The sequence below is a fragment of the Falco naumanni genome, chromosome 9, assembly GCF_017639655.2.
Source record: "Falco naumanni isolate bFalNau1 chromosome 9, bFalNau1.pat, whole genome shotgun sequence".
Classification (NCBI taxonomy): Eukaryota; Metazoa; Chordata; class Aves; order Falconiformes; family Falconidae; genus Falco; species Falco naumanni.
In genome coordinates this window covers 38,050,411-38,068,932 of record NC_054062.1, presented here as the reverse complement: position 1 = coordinate 38,068,932, position 18,522 = coordinate 38,050,411, and the positions used below count along the sequence as shown (strand labels likewise).

At 40.9% G+C, this 18,522-nt stretch overlaps 1 protein-coding gene across 30 annotated transcripts in view; it reads right to left on the bottom strand.

Moving 5' to 3' along the window:
- ANK3 (ankyrin 3) overlaps positions 1-18,522 on the bottom strand; it is a 374,073-nt gene that overhangs the window by 86,798 nt on the left and 268,753 nt on the right. For all 30 annotated transcript variants that reach the window (XM_040605364.1, XM_040605345.1, XM_040605347.1 and 27 more), the window contains 5 exons: positions 16,271-16,468; positions 15,660-15,758; positions 14,821-14,919; positions 10,967-11,164; positions 8,490-8,588 (listed from right to left, as the gene is read on the bottom strand). In XM_040605364.1, coding sequence (XP_040461298.1) covers positions 8,490-8,588; positions 10,967-11,164; positions 14,821-14,919; positions 15,660-15,758; positions 16,271-16,468 — 693 coding nt within the window. The remainder of the gene's footprint in view (positions 1-8,489; positions 8,589-10,966; positions 11,165-14,820; positions 14,920-15,659; positions 15,759-16,270; positions 16,469-18,522) is intronic.

Genomic DNA, 18,522 nt, shown 5'->3' with positions numbered 1-18,522 from the left:
GCTGGTAGAGCCCAAAGGAGCCACGTGGCCAGAAAGAAAATGCATTGTTTGGTATTGAGCAAGCTGGAACTAGATCCAAAAGCCAACCTTGTGGGCAGAAACAGTTAAAGGTGGGCTGGTCTTCTATCCATTAGGCTCCTGCTGTTCTCATCAATGATTAAAGATGAAAAAGTGCCTTTACTTTCCCACTCTGAGAAGAGAAGTCTGGTGCCCAAGAGGTAGAGGCACACAGGGTGTTAAAAGCTGAAGCCTGTCATCCTTCATTTGTACATCCATGTCTATGAGGTGTGGCCAGGTTAGACAACTTGCTCAAAAGCACTAAGGAGGCAAGTCCAAGGTCAGCCTGGGGTTCAGGAGCTAGCACTACACCACATGTTCAAACCATGAGGCCAAACCTGCTCAGAAGTAAGAAAGAAAAAGAAAGCCTCAAATGTGAACTATTTCCAGTAGAGGGAAGTTTGAAGTATCCATGGCTTTAGACACACCGTTTTCTTCATGTCACTCTGGCTCTGACCCTACTTCACACAAGATTACCTACTTTCACTTATATTAACACATGCCAGGAGACAATAGCTATGCCAGTTACTTTAAATTAGTGTGTGTTTTTTCTTCAGTTAATTATATAATGCTATCTAAAGAAACTATTAGTTTTGACAACCAGGATGAGTTAATCAGTGCAAGAAACAGCACTGGATCCACATTCCATTGGCATCAGCAGAATGAAACTTTCTGTTGACTTATATGAACATTGGATCAGATAACAGATGACTACAAGGAACTTTTCCCACAGAATAGTTGTGCACAATGGTAAAAGCTTGAGCGCTAGCTAAAATGTAATCACTGTGAACTGAACACTGGGACCTCATCTTACAGTTACTGTTAGTTTAGGTTGGCTTAATAGCTTCCTAGCAGGGCCTAGGGTCTGAATCCGATAGGGCTCCCTAAACTGGCCAGAGTCTTCAGGAGAATGCTGAGCATGCTCACAGCCATGTACCTCAAATGCAGCTCCTGTGGTCCCTGCTCCTACATGTTCAAAAGCCATGGCTAAACTATCAAAACATCAGTTTAAAAAAGAATGCTGTGAAACCTCCTCATACAAGAACTTAATTCCCTTCTCCCCCTTCAAAATACAGGCATCTTAACATGACCTGCAAGGTCAATAAAAATCAGACATCATAAAACCAAATGGGGAGATGAAATCCAAAGGGCCACCTGCTGAGAACCCCCTGCTAATAACCCTAAAATGTTAAAATCTGGAGAGTATCAGAAAGGCAAGGGCATCTGATCTCAACTTTCCCTTTGAAGTGATCTCTAAAGGCTCCTCTCTCCATCCTGTAACAATGAATACTGAAGAAGGAGCTATCACCCCCCCGATATATACTGCAGTACATCATCAATTTCCTTCTATAGATGGTATATACAAAGTTTTACATGTGGTACCTTCATAAATGCCTAGAGGAGTAATTATGGACTTTGCCACCCCTGACCAGCCTACTATTTAAACGAGAGACTAAGTGAAAACTTTTCCTCTTTTGCCTCCAAATATATGGTAGAAAGCATGTCATTTCCATGGTGACACGGTCACTATTCTCCCTGCTACAGCTCTGGGTGTGCCGGGGCTGAAGCTGAAGGAAGCTCCCTCTCAAGCTCTCTATGCTGCTGGCCTGGCTGGGTGCGGCAGCTGGAGGCATGTGCACCGAAAACCAGCTTCTCTGCTACAGGCATCACACCCGTCCTGAGTCGTGATGTGGGCACCTGCTAGCCTGGTGGCAAAATACCAGTTTCCCGTCTGAACTCCTTGGAGGGGCCTGGGAGCTTTCCTTTAGGTTTGCTATACCCTGTGGTCATCTCACGTCATGTCGTGGTTAACGAGGCAGTGCCTGATGCAGCACACTGTCACTGACAGCAGATTGACAGAGGTCTGACATGGTGGGTCACATCTCACTGGGTATGTTAGACCTCATCAGCAACCAAGGGACATCTTTCATGTTTACAGTCAGCAATGTCTGTAGTGAAGGCATTGTGCAAAATAAAACTATTTGGCAAAATGCCCTTCTAATGCCTGAGACCTGGAAAGGTTATCCTTTGCTTCTCATCTACAGTACAGATTCCTTCATTCACCTGTTTCTAGCTTTAGCTCAGAAAGGTATGACATTTATATTCGTACCCCAACATCCTCGCGGAAAACAGATATTCTGCTAACTTTTCTGAAACACTTCAACTGGCAAATTCTGCAATTACACAACCAAATTGATTATAAAAGTAGTAATTCTCATGGATACTTGAGCTTGTTACTTTCATTCTCTACAGAAACGTGTCCAGGAGGCTACAATATTTTGCTTCAAAAGCTACTAATAATTACGAACCCCCACCCAACAATCAGAAAAACCCAGCCCCACAATTACACATATTTCTACACAGCAGTTCAGGTTCAGTTATGTTTACTGGCAAAGTGCCAACGGACTTAGTAGGCATCCTAATATTAAAAAAGTTACTTCCAAGAAAATTGAGGCTTTTGTTTAATGCAGCTCTAAAGCGCATCACCTTCTGGCAGTCAGCTGCCATGCTGCTTCTAGCTGTTTTGAAGAATGAGCAGCAATATGGGAGTTAGCAGCTGGGAAAGGCTTATCAACAGCCACAAGAATAAGGGAAAAAAAAATAATCAGAGATACTGAACTTTTCAATTCTAATGGAACACACAAACACAAGGCATCCCTTCTTGTCTTGCCCTTCAATTCTTTTGAGGGAAATTATCACAAGCCTTATCTATAATGTCAGTGAATTACTTTAATATCCTCCACCAGCAATAACCATCAATCTTAACAGCTTGAATTACTGCATCTTTCTAGTCATGCTGACTCTCAAGCTGCTCTGTTTTTGTTTTTCTGCTGTAAATGTCAGACAATGAAGCTACAGTATTATTGTTCTTAAGGCTAGAAAATGCTCTAGATCCAAAGATCACGAAGCCATCCAGCCTTGATCAAATGATATGGACAAACTTATGTGTACATACACACTTCACTGCTTTGCTGAATCGGGGGCTAACATGTTGCAGTATCTTGCAAACATTAATTATTGCGCACTATTAGCCTAGAAATTTCCACACAAATGTCTTGGTAACAATGGAGCATGTACCAAGAGCCAAGGAGAGAGATATAATGTACCATGAAGACATACTGAAGACATTGTATTTGAGCGTTCATTCTATATGAAAAATACTTTTCTTGATAGCACTTCCCAACAACCACCCTGCTTCCCTCCTATTTCTTTCTGCATCTGAAAATTAGATATTCCAATGGAAAAATTGGATTGCTGTTATGAACTGTTGTAGCACTCAGGCTGGTATGGGGCTCCTGTCAGAACAAGGCAGGCAGAACTGAACAAATCTCGCTGAATAAATCTGAAATAAAAGCCCCAGCTCAACCTGCAAAAAACAATCATGACCTCTCAGTCACCATTATTTCCTGTCAATACTACAGTTTTAGGAACAAAAGACAGTTTGAGACTGCCTTTGTTTGCCAGACAGTTGTCAACCAGGGACTGTGAGACCATCAATTCCCCCATCAGAGGCCCAACACCAAGTGTAGCATCTGTTTGACTAAAATAACCTTCACTGAGATCAAAGCTCCAAAATCTGCTCCTTCATCCCTGGCTGAAACAGCACTTCCCTCTTACGAGTCTTCCTTTGCCAGCCCATCACAGTAACACTGCATCCAACAATAACACTATCCAATAGGATAAACAGTTGAAAAATGACATGTGGAGACCTGCTGAGCCATGAAACAGTATTTAGACATGCCAACTCCCAGCAAAAAAGCCCTACAATAAAAGCAACATCATATGTACCAGTATAGCTTTTACACATGACCACCAGAGGAGTATCTGCTCACAGTCATAGCTTCAGATTGGTTTTTAATTCCCAGTATTATGAGTATTCCTTGTGTCAGGCATGATACTGCATAACACAGTTTCAGCTTCGAAAACTCTTTAACATGCATAAATTCAGACACAGAAATGTAATGTCAGAATGGACAAAAACTGCTGCCTTTGCAGAAGCACACTAACATGCCTTCTGTGAATGCTAAATTCAGTTTTTAAAGCTTTCTAAATGGAAGCAGCTTTGAAGCTTCACCATCTGAAGTGCATTTTAGTGTTGTGACTTTTCCACCATTCTATTATTTGCTTCTTGCATATTAAAATACAGTGTTTTCTGTGCCTTATCACTTGGAGCTCAGATTAATATGGCTAGACTTAAAACCATAACAAAATCTCATCTTCAAGGGGCACGAGGAGCCTCGTGGCCTCTCAAACACTAGTTCTGGGTGCACTAAACTGGTGGTGTTTACTCTTCAGGGCTGACTAAGACTCCTGCAGCTCTGGGATTAGAGGCTATTTAGTTAATTGATGCAGCAGAACCAGAAGGATCCCATAGCACCATCAATAAATGGACTTCAAACCCAGCAGCTATTCCTTCCTTTCATGCCTTTTTCTACAACAAAGTTCAGGAAAAAAACTTCTTGGGAGGGAAATCACCCCAAGAGAGAACCACAGTTGCAACGGTTCAGGTCTGAGAGCAATTTTGAAAATGTTCATAAGTTTTAAAGCCAGAACTGATATTAATCATATAAACTCATCTCCCACACAAGAGATTTTCTGTAGCATTGGATGTTTTTCTTCCCTGTTATAGCATCAAGATAGAAAATGTTTTTCTCCCCAATCTTCTCCTCTAATGTAATCCTGAAAAACCCCAACCATGTTTGTGGCCCTCAGAACCTGAGTAAGAACTCCCATTGTGCCAGAATAGCAAACTCTAGATGTTTTCACAGGGAGTGTAAGTTATATATAAATGATGATTAAAGAACATGTACCAGAGGTGGAATATGATAGCTCATTGGTCCCTACTCAAAAAGTTGAATAACCTCCTAAGATATCAAGTGTTCTCTCTCTATTGACAGATACTGTGCTGGAGTGACATAACCGATGCCTACTTAACCTGGGAAAATGAGGAATATGATAAGGAGAGAATCCAAACAAAATAAAAACAAAGTAAAAAAAAAAGGACTACTGAACAGTCATCTAGATCACAATTAACTGAGGCAAATTATGTGTATGCATGTGAAATGGAGAGAAGAAAACAGAAGGTTAGTGGTGATGCTGCTGGTAGCAGAGATCCCCAACATAACACCACTCTCAGCTGTGTGGCTTCACTGACTTTTTAGACACAGGTGGCCACATCTCTGTTACTGTATGTCTGAAGTGATGGATCTGAACTGGACATGCTGGATGGCATTGTGCACACATGCAAGCAAAGCAGCAGTGCTTCTGAAGCCAACCCAGCTGTTGCTGTATCTTGCTCCCCAGTGCCTCTGGTTTTAAAGCCAGCATGCACAGACCTTTTATTCCCATAGAACAGTTAATCCACATAAACAAGAGAGCTTGTAACTACAGAGCTGCTATTTTACAAGCATAGAACACGAGACAAGGTATGGTAGTTCTTGCAGCATAACACACCTCCTTCATTGCAGAAGTTCAGAGCTTCTCAGCTCTTTCCTTAGGAACTCAATACAATTATCAGTTTATCTAGAAACTATTCCATGTTAAAATACATGGTACTGCATTGGCACTTTTCTTATATGGCAGTAGTGAGTAGATATCTGGCAGACAACCTCCATGTGGCTGACTGTGTGGAGCCTGGAGGGCTCACTGCTGCACAAACCCAGCAGGTGGGACTCTGCAGAAGCCAGTGAATAAGCATCAACCTCACTTCACTCTAACAGAATCCTGTAAGGGATGTGGGAACTTTCTTCCAGAGGAGCAGACAGTCCTCCTACAGCAGAGAGAGAAAATTAGCAAGGTAGGCAGGAGGACAAGCCATTGCAAGTGTTCTTCACCAAATAGGTCTACAGGATTAACAACGCACACCCAAGCATATGATTAGTTTCACCACAAAGTAGTTCTGCTTCAGTACATCATGACTTTGTCTGACCTATGGGTTCTGGTCCCCCTGACTGACAACTATGGGGCAGTCCCATGGAAGCAAATGTGTACTGGGAAACTTGTACTAGTTACCTACATAACTGTGTAACTAGTAACTTGTACTAGTTACTTACATAACTGTGGAATGAGGGTGAATGACAAGGGACTTGCTGTTGGCTTATTTAAAACTATATGACTATTACTGATGACAGGATTCATGCTGTAGACAAATAAGACTGCTTTTTCCCCCCCGTGCATGGCTTGACCTACTGACTAGTTCAGTCTTCAGAGATGTGATTAAGAAGTTCAGCTCCACCCAAAGGAAATCTCTGAATGAAAAGCTGAAGCCCCTTTTCCATGTGTCTCCACAGAGTGACATGCCTGCTCCACCACCTTGCCACCTGCCAGGCTTAAAGTTCAATATAGAGCTTGTGCAACTGCGCACATGCCCTGCCTCTCAGCTGTGACAGTACCTCAGATGTTTCCACCATCCTAATGTGACTAAAAGGCCACTAATCCAGAACTAGATCCTATTTGGACACTGGAGAGCAGGCAAAGGGAATGCATGACTGCCTGCACCTGTCAATGTAAATGTCTCCTTAGACTGCTTGCTATTTGTGGGACAGGGAAGAGTGGGAGAAAGGCAAGCGTTCACAGACAAGCTGTGTGGGCTGGAAGGTGATTCAGCTCTGACCAAGTTACAAGAGCTGGTTCTGCAATGTCTTGCTACAGAAACCAAAACCAGGTAGGAACTATCACCAGAAAGGCAACCACGTACATCTGAGGAAATCATGCAAAGACTGAACCAGGGCAGATCTCATCTGCTGCTGGCTGATTTAGCAGAATATGTTAAGAACCCAGATCGATTCATCTGTAAAATATAGTCTGAAGATATGCTAGGAAAGTATAAAGCTGGAGAAGCTCCTGTGATTTCAGCAGAACTACTTCAGTTTCATGTCAGAATAATGTAATTGAAATCAGTAGCTGGTACGGTTGGAATTACACAGTAGAGAAATCACATAACAATGGCTTTTCCCTCCACCATGGATTATAATTAGCTGAGCTGCAGCCAGAGATGATGATGGATTCAGCCCTTTCTAAGATGTCGGTGTGATGACAGAATGATAACATTGCTGGACAGTCTGACACACCTGGACGTTTCTGGGATGCAAGCACAGCACCTCACTTGTGGCATACACCTAGCAGAGAGTTGTGAAAGCTCCTACTCTGCACAAAGGGTGCAGGTCAAATTGTGAGACTTGATTCATTTAGCTGATTTCATCAGCTACATTCCAAGTATTTGATCACAAGTGATTTCTTACCCAGCTAAAGGAATGACTCTGAGATTTAGACAATGCATGAAGAATGTAAGTGCAATCAACACTAAGGTCATCATGAGCACTGTACACACCATTAGTGAGCATAAAACCATTTGTACACAGGCTCTTGGAATTTACTCATGATAGTGCTCTTAAAATAAATAAGAAAAGGAAGGCCAGGTCTCTTATTTAGCAGTCCAAATATTTGCTTCAGGCAAAACTGTTTTTAGGCAAATGGACCACCATGGCATATATGTATTTTGTATTAGATAACAGTGATGAAGAATTTCAAATTTGTCCTCAAGAGTTAAATGTTTCACCTCTAATACTATTTTTGAAGGTAGAGCAGAGAAACACTGACAACCTGACAGGCTGGCATTTACCACCAGGAGAACAATGGTCTAGTCTGAACTTGGGACAACACAAAGTGTCAGTTCCCTAGAATGCACCCCTCTAATGAAATAGCTTGGCTCGCTACACTTTGCAAAACAAAGTGGCTTTAGAAATTCAGAGGCATCCAGTCATGAAGGCAGAGCCAAACTGTAGGAGTAGGGGGTCATCTCTACAGATGAACAATGGCTTTACTTGCAGAGTCATGTCTATGGATGACTACTTAGTATCAGCTCATGGAAACTACTTCATTTCATAAAGCCTCTTAAGCCATGGGGAAAAGTATTACCCAGTTAATAGCCAGGAATGCCTATGCTACATTTACATTGTTTCTTTTGCTGTAAATACAGATGGTTTAAGTAACAGTTCTGTGTTTTGTTTCTACTGTCAGCTGAATGGAAAGTACGTGCAATGAAAAAATACCAAAAAGGAGATGAAAGTAGGCATATGGTAAAAGATTACATGGCTCTCTGTAGAGAAAGCTCAAGCTTTCCTGAAAGTTTCCTTACATAAACCCCAGATCAATCCCACTTACCTTCAGTGAACACACAATAGCAGGATGCCATCTGAATCTATATTGATCTAAATATTTAGCAAGAAATAAGCTTACTGCTCAAAGACTGAACTTAACACCAAACATTCAATTTCACATATCATGAGTTTTCAAAATATATTCTACAATTTATTACAAGGAATGTTACTCTGCTGTTATTTCACTTTCACCCTGAAATCGATTACTAGTCCAGTCTACAGGCTCATGCCTCCCTGAAAGGAAATAATACATGTTCACAGTGGTGTTCGTACCTTTGTCTGTGCATCAACAGCAGCTCCTTGGTTAACAAGAACCTCTGCTACGTTGACCCTATCGTCTTGAGCAGCCAGGTGCAGTGGCGTCAGTCCACTCTGTAAATTAGAAGCAACAAGTAAAAATCTTCAGAGGCGGCACATGAATACTAAATGCAAATTCAGGTATCACCAAGACTCAAAACATCCTACTGAATTTAAAGAAATTATAAATTCCACTTTCACTGTGTAATGTGCTTCCTCATTACATTTGTTGATTTGCAAGAAAGTACAGTTTGAAAGCCAGGAAGATGGTGTTTCTTTTACACAATGAACATTTCTTCATGCAGAGTTAAATGTGGGATAGCAAATTATAGCATTTTAAAGAAAAGTCACATAGTATTTTTTTACCTCCTAATTCACTTCCTTAGACTGAGTAAGGTTTTTTAATAGAAATATTGAATTATTGTTTACACTTCTACAAGTTTTCTAGAAGTAACATTCACTCACATTTGTCCTTACCTTTGACTCCTTTACTTGATCATTTTCAAATACAAACAGAAAAGATAAAACTACATTTATATGAGATCAGGTCCATTTCTCTCTGCCTGGGGAGTATACAGCCTTGCTAGATGACATGTACTGACACTCTTACTTTTTGGATACCTCATTATTTTTCTACTTGAAACTTGAGATCTAAAATCCTTAAAACCTCAGAAAACTATACAACTTTCTGTCAAATAAAAGACATCAGGTAAAAGGGCTAGAAGAGAGAATCTGCTGAGGGGATGTTGTTAGGAATGGGAAAGACCATCCTTTACTTGCCAATTACAGTTCTTTTTCTCTCCCCCATTTCCTACTGCTTTTAGTTCCAGTGACAGAAAAGCGGGTGGCAGCAGTTGGCACATCAAGCAGAAACACTTGCTAAGTTTCCTACCCTTGAACCTAAACTTTTGTCCACAGTGCATTCACTACCGAAGGCAGTTACTCTGAGACCATCCCACTGTACTGTACTAGAACATGTGATCCTGATGACAATGCAGCTTAGATGGGCCACATTACACAAATATATAAGAGTAACCAACTGTAAACTACCTAATGGAGCCTGGATATTTTGGGTCAAACCTTTTAAAAAGATTTAATAAGTGCTCAGCGCCCACAATGAAGCTCTGAGTATTCAGTAATCCTGAGCGTTCTATGGATCCTGAAGAAAACAAATGCTTTTTTTTTAGTCCCATTGCAAAACTCAAGAGTTGGTGTACTTTAAATATATGGCTTCAAATGTAGGTGCTGAGGTCAGAGGAAATGTACATCCATAAGTGAGCACAGGGGAACTATTATCAAAAGGTGGTGTTATCACTATAATGAGAAACTGCAGATTACAACTGAATAGGTAGCGATTGAAGGATGTTGCAGGTTATTAACCTCAGGTGGGACTGAATCAAAAAGCCAAGCAGCTGCAATCATGTTCTCTGTGTTAGCCTCAGCAGCAAAACCAGGGTAGCCAATGTGATGTAGAATGTGTACACGACAAATTGCCCTGTGGGGATACAAAGTATATCCTGCACTACATAAACCCACACACTTGTTGAGATCGGGGGAAAAAAAACAACATCAGCAAGAGAAGCTTCCTGAAGAATGGCCAAAAAATAACCAGACTATAAAGTCAGAAGCAGGAAAACACAGCAGCCCTGTGCAGCATCACCCACAGCCTCAGAGGACACCAAGTCTTTCTACCTGCTGAGAATAAGAAGTATTTTTTCCGTGAAAAATTTCTCTCTTGCTTTTCTACTTTAGCCACATAAATCCATACTGAAACTGTACTTTATAACATCTCTGATGTCTAGTAGGGCATTTAAAGAATTAAGGCTCCACATTTGCTAGAAACATTACTACAGAGCAGACTTAATAGCCTATAAATTCATATATATATAAACTACAATCTACCAACTCCCCTTTCCTGCCTCCAGGAGAAATTACACTAAAAGTCACTGTGCTCTAAGGAACACTCCCTGGGGAGGAAGAATCACTTATATTAACGAGCAAAATTTCAGACAAACTTGCTGTTATTATCCCATTAAAAAAATCAGCTTCCCTTAACAAGTTAGTTGTTACCATTGCTTAATAGGCACGCATATATCTAGAGGCTCATAAATGACACACGCCAATCCCACTAACCACTGAGGGGAGGAAGACATTTTCTCTCTGGGCATGTTTTGGCAGACTAGCATAATGTGGAAAGAAGAAGGCAGGTGGATTAATAAATTCCTCTGCAGCATGTGTTTTCAAGACTTGAGTACTGTGAAATACCATTTACACAATGTTACATGGCACGCTTCACGCTGCTGTCTTTGCTAAAAGAAATGATGATGTGCTTTCAAGCACCTGCAGTGGTTTTCAAAACATGCAGAATCACAGTGGACAAGATTTATTTGCAGGACCCTGTCCTTCCCATCACCGTGTTTATTGCCTTCACACCAAGCAGGAGGAACACTTACCTTGTTGCCGAGATTTACATTAGCATTTCTAGTAAGAAGCAATGACACCATGTCCACGTGGCCGTCCTGAGAGGCAAGATGTACAGGGGCAATACCCTGTCTGGTTACAGCATTGGCATCAGCACCATATTCCAGCAGTGTAGTTGCTATGTCCATCTGGTTTTTCTTGGCAGCTATGTGCAGTGGTGTATAGCCATTCTGTCAACAGAAAGCACTTCATTGCAAGCTACTCATTAAACAATGTGATAAATCACTTTCCTGAACCCACTCAACTCTATGAAAGTCACTAGTTCTAAAAATGCAGTCAACCATAGTCAGATACAATATTAACTAGTCGTACAAAGCTTTAAGCGATCTGGTTTTGAAAGTACTGCTAGAAGTAAGAGGATTCTGAAACTTTCAAATTTGGGAAAAAAATATCTGTGCAGAAGGGCACAACCTGTAGCAATAGGAATTTGAGTTTCATTTCACAGGCATTTGCTACTTTTCCTTAAATGTACATAAAATCTTTAGCAAACAGAAGAGCAGGATGTGTGTTCATAATTCAGAACAGCTGCTAATTTTGGGTTTTTTTTCTCATTTCCCAGTGTGAATAAAAGCATTATGAAGTACAGCCTTTCCTGTAGTACTTACCCTAACCTTACTTGACAGGCTGTTTTTGTTCAGATCAAGGGAAGTTTAAAGCATATAGTCTTGCATTCTCTTTATTTTGTATTACTTCCAATATATGTACCCAGTGAGACTATCGCCAAAACTAAAAATGCAGTACCTTTTGCAAGACAAAATCTTATAATTCTAAAAAGCATGGCTTTGGCGGAAAACTAATAAATGGGTATAAAGAATAACTGATTAGCACGCAAATGCCAAAACACTGACTAAGATATGACCAGCTTTTGGTAGAGATTGTGATGCCTGTTTAATCAAGAACTTTCTGTCTTTCAGAAATGTGTTAGCCCTCATCTTAAAGCAAATGGCACATATGCATGTGACTAAGGAAAAAGGTTGGGGGGATGAGACCCTAGCTGCATAAGCAATTTTTATAGTATCATAAGTACTGTGTGCCTCTCGGATCACACAGCCCAATAAAGTCTATCTGAAGGCACAAAGCATTCACCGGGCTTGGTCCCTTCCTGCACCCCACGGGACAGCGGGGCTGGGCTATACGGGAAGGCAGGTCACCACAGGTGCAGGGTGATGCAGGTAGGAGCAAAGGAGAAAGAAATACACAGGCACACAAATGATTACAAGAGAGCTTTAAGAGTAATCTGGAATTGAGAGATGCACAGCACTAAGTCCACGTGGAAAAGGTTCTGTAACCTTTCAAATACAATTCAGATTCAGTTCAGACCTTAAATACTGATATTTCAAAATGACACCTGGGCAACGGTGCCACAATTAATAAGGGAAGTATACAGCCACTAAATTTTCACTTTGAAGGTAAAATGCTTTAGGGAAAACAAATACAATCCTCTCCCTTAGACTTCCTGCATGACATTGACATGTGAAACAGCCATTGCCACATTACAACTATTAAATCCTAAATACTACGTGCTAAAGCCTACATATGTGCTAAAATTATTTTAAATGGAGCTCGTATAATTGAAATGGAGGTCATGTATATTCTGTAAAATAACAAATGCAGTTTTCAAGGCTTTTCCTCAGAAACAGGCATACATTTCTTTCAGTGGAATGGAAAGCAGCAGGTTGCCAAGAGAAGGCAAAAAGAGAGCTGAAAAATAAAAGCTGAAATTCAGCTCAGTCTCAGTCTGCATCTCCTCCTCCTAAGAGCTGTGCTCTGCCACTACACATAGATGCAGAAGGGAACAGAGAAGTTTGGAAGGAAGGGTACTGGGTTATTCTGGCTGCAAGGGAAAAGAGGTAAAAAGGGAAAATGGTTAAAGATGAAGGGATAGAGAAAAAACTGAGGCTTTGGAGGTGGTGGGGTGAGGAAGACAAGTGTTATAAAGTGGATGCCAAATCAAAATTAGGCACAAGCCTAATTTTTGCCTATAAAAAGGAAGAATGGTTCATAGGAATAACTGTATCTCAGCACTGTACTCTGACATAGTCACTTCCTATATCCTTTCACCAATCACTCTTCAAGGCAAAAGCTGCCAGGCCAGGCTAATGAGCCGCTCTTAAGATCTGTGTTAAAGACAGGAGTGTCACAGAAAAAGCAACTGCGGCTGAAACTAACTGTGGAGTCGGTGATGAGATATGACATAGCACATTTATTTATTAGACCACATTTACAAAAGAAATGTGAAATCATCTGCTGTTACCAACATCAGCTTTCAGATGACTGCACAGTGAGTGCCTCAAGCAACAAACATGCTACCGTTAATTTTATTTAGTATTGATGCTCTACTCGGTGTTGCTGTGGCTCACTTGGTGCAGAACACTAACAAACACTTTCTTTTAGGGAGACGTAGCAGGTACTTGAAAGCCTGAAGTGGCAGCTGCAAAACTGTTTTGTTGCAGATGGGGAAGTTAAGGTGACCTGACAGGTGAGTGTGTACATAATATTATACCATAGTCTATAGTGCTTCCACCTTCGTTTGGACTCCCCAAGACCTTGGCAGTGGCTGCTGCAATCCCTGCCCCTATAGGACACACAGCTTCCACTGGCAGTTTCTTTTAGTGAAAACTGGGTCAGTGTCCTCTCATCCCCTTCAGAAGGCGCTTTCTTCCCCACAGTGGCATTTAAGAGTGCTGTGTTGCAGTAGTAAAAGATCAGAGATCACTCCAGTTCATCTCCTGGGGCACTGCTCTGGCAGATTGACACTATCGACATTATTGATTTTAAACTGTGCCATTGCTGCTGGCAATCCATGTTTATTTAACTTTCCTCTCTTTTGCACTATAAACTTCGGGACCTACCACATATGACAGACTCCATCCTCTTCTTTAGCCATGCAGAAGGCCTCTGGTGTTATGGCTGTGTTCAGTCATGTGTGAGAGGAAGGCAATCAAGGAGAGCTGTCTTTCTATCTATGATACTGGCTTTTCCACTAGCTCTTCCTTTTCTGCTGTGGTTTTCTGCAGTGATTTTAGGGACATATCTGGGTTATTTCAGATGAGGTAAGGTCTTTACACTGCAGTTGAACCTACAAATGCTTCAACTGTTTTCTTACTGTTGCTGTTCAACTATCAATTATTGATCCATACTTGAAATAGAATCCATAAGTTATAGACACTATCAGCTTCCTTAAATTCTTTCTTCTACTCAGGGCTCAAAAACATTGAAATATTTACTCTTTCACTTCCCCTGAAATCTTACACTATGTGTTGTTTTGCCTACAGTAAACTGCAATAGAAGCAGAGCTGTTGTTTTATTTTCTTACCAGTTTTTTTACATTGTGGTGGAAGTACTGTGAAGCAGAATAATTATGTACATTGTACTGAGAAACATATCAAACCTCAGAAGTCATCCTGTGGCATAATACAGGGGAACTACCATGTACAGCAAGGCATTGATTCCAAGCTTGCCCTGCACAGATGTTAAGACGCAATGTTGTAAATTGACCGGCTTGGAGAAGGTACTAAGGAGACTGAACAAGCAACAGAAAGGCTTAGTGTTTGCTGAGACTGAACTTTATCGCAACTAGAGTTTTTCAATGTTTCTGCACCTAGATTTGGGGGTGTGTGGGGGGTGTGGGGGTGTGTTTCTACTATTTTATTCACCTGCAGAATTATTCTAACAGCTTTGTGTGGTTGTGAGACATTAATAAACAAGATCACTAAGCCCCCTGGAACTGCAAGAATATAAAGCCTAGAAAGAACAGTGGTAGACAGGGAGTAAAGTGACACAAAAAACCTAGGTATTGTTCCCCCAGAGTGACCAGTACTTGTACCTTGGCAGACGCGTGAGGTGAAGCTCCCTGGTCCAACAGTAGGAGTGCCACTTTTTGATTATCGTAGTGTGCAGCTACATGCAGTGGTGTTAAACCGCTCTAAAAACACATGCAGAACAAACAAGTGCTGTTACAGACTCTCTCCAGGGAAAACTTAAAGGTTTGGACAATCAGAGTAGATAAGGTGAAAAACACATTTGTTATTCATTCTTGTATTCAGAATCTCTGATAACTTTAGAATAATAAAAAAAAGAGATTTGAAAATCCTTACTGAGCTGTGAAAGCCCTTTTCACTTTTCCCTGGGAAGATGAACAGAGAAGCACATATCTGTGCTGCCCCCAGGACAAAGCAGGTAAGGAATTTTGACCCTGAGGTCAAAAAAATGTTTGGCAATGTGTTTCTTTTACTGCAATGGATAAGAGAACTGTTCCTTGAATCTGTAAAATTCCAGGCTGGGCTGGTTTAAAAACCATGAGGTCCTACTGGGCTTTGCCCTCTGTCATGAGACCTGGGGGAGCACAGCCAGATGCCTGAATGCTCTAAGGACTGTGAATAGTCTGGGCAGGAAGGCAGGGAAAATAGTTTGTCTAGATTCCCCTGGATGGGTACAGAGAGGACATAAATTTGTTGTCAATTAATGACAATAAAACTAATTTTTGTCAAAAGTTTGCTGGCTCTTGGCCGCCCCAGCAGGGGTTGGACTACTACATGAAACCCATTCTAGCTAAACCAAGGCTGTGGTACTAGTGTGATGGTAAGTAGGTAGAAGGATATTATTAGAATATTATGTGCCTTTAGCTATTTGCTGTGCAAGTGGCAATAGCTTCTTCTGTCCTACCTTTCCAGAAGCATCAGGTGATGCATTCTTCTGAAGCAGAAGGTTGGCTACCTCAATTTTCCCATATTTTGCAGCCACATGTAGAGGAGTAAATCCTTTCTGTAAAAGAGAGCAGTTATATAGGAGCTTTGTGCACTTTTTTGCAGGGTAAGGTTTGTGTCTGATCTACAAGGATAATGCTGTTTCCACCCATCCACTTACATAGTCCTGAGTACAGGCAGCAAGTCTGCAGATTCCCAGCTGCCCTGGCAGGTCTGGAGGCTCTCCCTTGCAAGGTAAAGCCCTATCTACATTAAAACAACTGTAAAAAGGGAGTCAGTTCCTTTCGTCACACCACCGAAGACCCAAGGACAAGACTGGGTAACAGCTTATCAATTCTTGTCAGGAATTTCTGCCCTGCATTCCTTTCCTTCAGAGAAAATGCATGTCTGATCACTGGGATACGTGATACATCAGGCTCTGAGGTAAAAGCATGAAGCTTGGCACCCTTTTAACAAACTGCAGCTCATTCTTACATTGATTTTATGTGTATATGACACAGCATTTAATTAATGACAAGTAGCTACTGGTATATTTTACTATTGAAGTTACCACTTTTGCAACTGCCTTACCTTGGTGATGATAGATAAAGATGCACCATGATCCAAAAGAACAGAAGCTACATCTTCATGTCCTTCTCGAGCAGAAAGGTGCAGGGGCGTATAGCCAGACGTCGTAGCTGCATTTGGAGATGCTCCTTGCTGCAGCAGCTGCTGTACTATATCAGCTTTTCCCAGCCGAGCAGAAATGTGCAGTGGTGTTTGGTCATCCTAAACATAAAGAAAACAACACAGACCTATATAAGAAAACTAAGGCTTATATTACAACAGAAAATTCTTGCTCAGATTCTATTCCTTTTGAAAACTGCAAACGAGCATTAGTTCTATCGAGGTCTTACCTAGTGAATATTGCACTCTGGCTTTCTCTTTGTCGTATAATAAAGATATCTTGTGCTTTGCTGATACATCACAAAATATTCCAGACAGGTACATAATCCATACCAGTAAATAAACCAAACAATTTTCTTCTTAATCTCGATTTGCCTCACTTTGCTTTGCCACTAAGGTGCATCGGGTTTCCTGTTGATTTTGAGACCTTTCTTAAAACGCAGCAAACACACAGCTATTCCTCACACCTTGATCTCTTTCATGATTCCCAGCAACATCTAACAACTCAATCAGTTATCTAGGATGACCTGAGGTGCTTAGCACGTTATTGCCTAGTAACTTGCATTAAGTATCATATGTTGTGCTTTTTTATTGCATAATTTGTTTCATATTTTGCAGATAACTTTACAGTGGATTCAACTAAGGATAAAGCATGGTGCTGAAATTTATTGTCATTTTCTCACTGCTCATTCAGAACACAATAATCCTAGTACTTTTAAATTTAGGGCTTGCCCTGTCATGAGTCTCATTGCTTATTTATTTTCCTTTTGTGAAAATATTGTGGTTGGTTGTGACCTTTTTCTGAGTGTCTACTAGATAATTTCTTCCTCAGTCATTCTTTGGGTTTGTATTTTGTCCTCTCCATTCTCAGTTATACAATCTTTGGATTAAACATACTATTGCAACAGTAGGACCAACTTTATTTTTTTCTGTTCCTCATTCATCTATTCAAACATCTTTCTCTCCCCATTTTTCCCTCCTGAATTTCCTACCTTTTAAGCTCTGCTACCCCACATCCTGCAGCAGAGTAGTTCTGGGGTGTTCTTGGCTAGGGAGACTTCTGTCCATGCCCATCCTACAACAGTGATTTTACACCTTCGGGATTTAGGATGAGAGAGTGTCAGGATGTGAGTGCTACTCCTATGCAGGAAAATTCTCCTCTGACTGGCAGAGAGCTTTTATAGTTCTTAAATGTTTCAAGTTTATGGCTGTTTCCCACAATTTTCTCACAGCTGATGTTGGCATTGATGTATAATCTATTACTTGTATTTGGTTGTTTATAATAACAAATTGATGACAGGCAATTGCAATCTGCAGACGTTAATTCATTGCGTGAAATTACTTAGAAAACATTTGTATGACTGCGCTTCTGAGCGCAAGCTGTTCACTTTCGAGTCTGTCTTTGGAGATTTACAGGCCACATGATTCACTTCTATTGTCAGACTGCTTGCAGATGTGAAGCATACCTGCTAGAAATATTTAATCAGAGTTCCTTATAAGTAGATATTCTTACTAGTTACTCTATTTGTGAGCCAATTCACAGCCGATAATTTCACAAAGAAAAATAGATTTCTTTGAAATTGCATTCATTTAATCACTAGCTGGAAAAAAAAAAGTTTTCCTGGTTTTACCTATTAAGACTGATATTTATTGCACCCATTGATCTCCATTCCTCTGTCTCTTTCCTGAAACTCTTCTATTTCCATAATTTCTTATATTTTTTCATTGGCTCTTGACCATTTCTTTTCCCTTCCCCCTTATCTTGCTCAATTGCAATTGTTTCTATAGGGTCTGTTCCTTCTTTCAAGCCCTATGCCACATCCTCTCACTGCGCCTCCTTGCTTTAGGAGGTGTTCTTTAGAGTATAACTGTTTTTGAATGCATCCAGGCTGATGCTTTAAGGACATGACAGGAGACACCAGCACCCTATGGTTTGCAGTTTTGCAGAACTAAAGCAGATTTGAGGCATTCCTCCTGCTCCATGCTTCCCACCCCAGAACAAAACTCTTCAAACACATAATAGTTTATATTAAAAGCTGACAAAAAACCCCCCACGCATGGTATCAGCTTGTCATCTCCCGCATTCTCTCCTAAACGCAGATCACTAAACAAGTACATAATGAAGTATCAGTGGTCATTACACCAAGGCCCTTGGC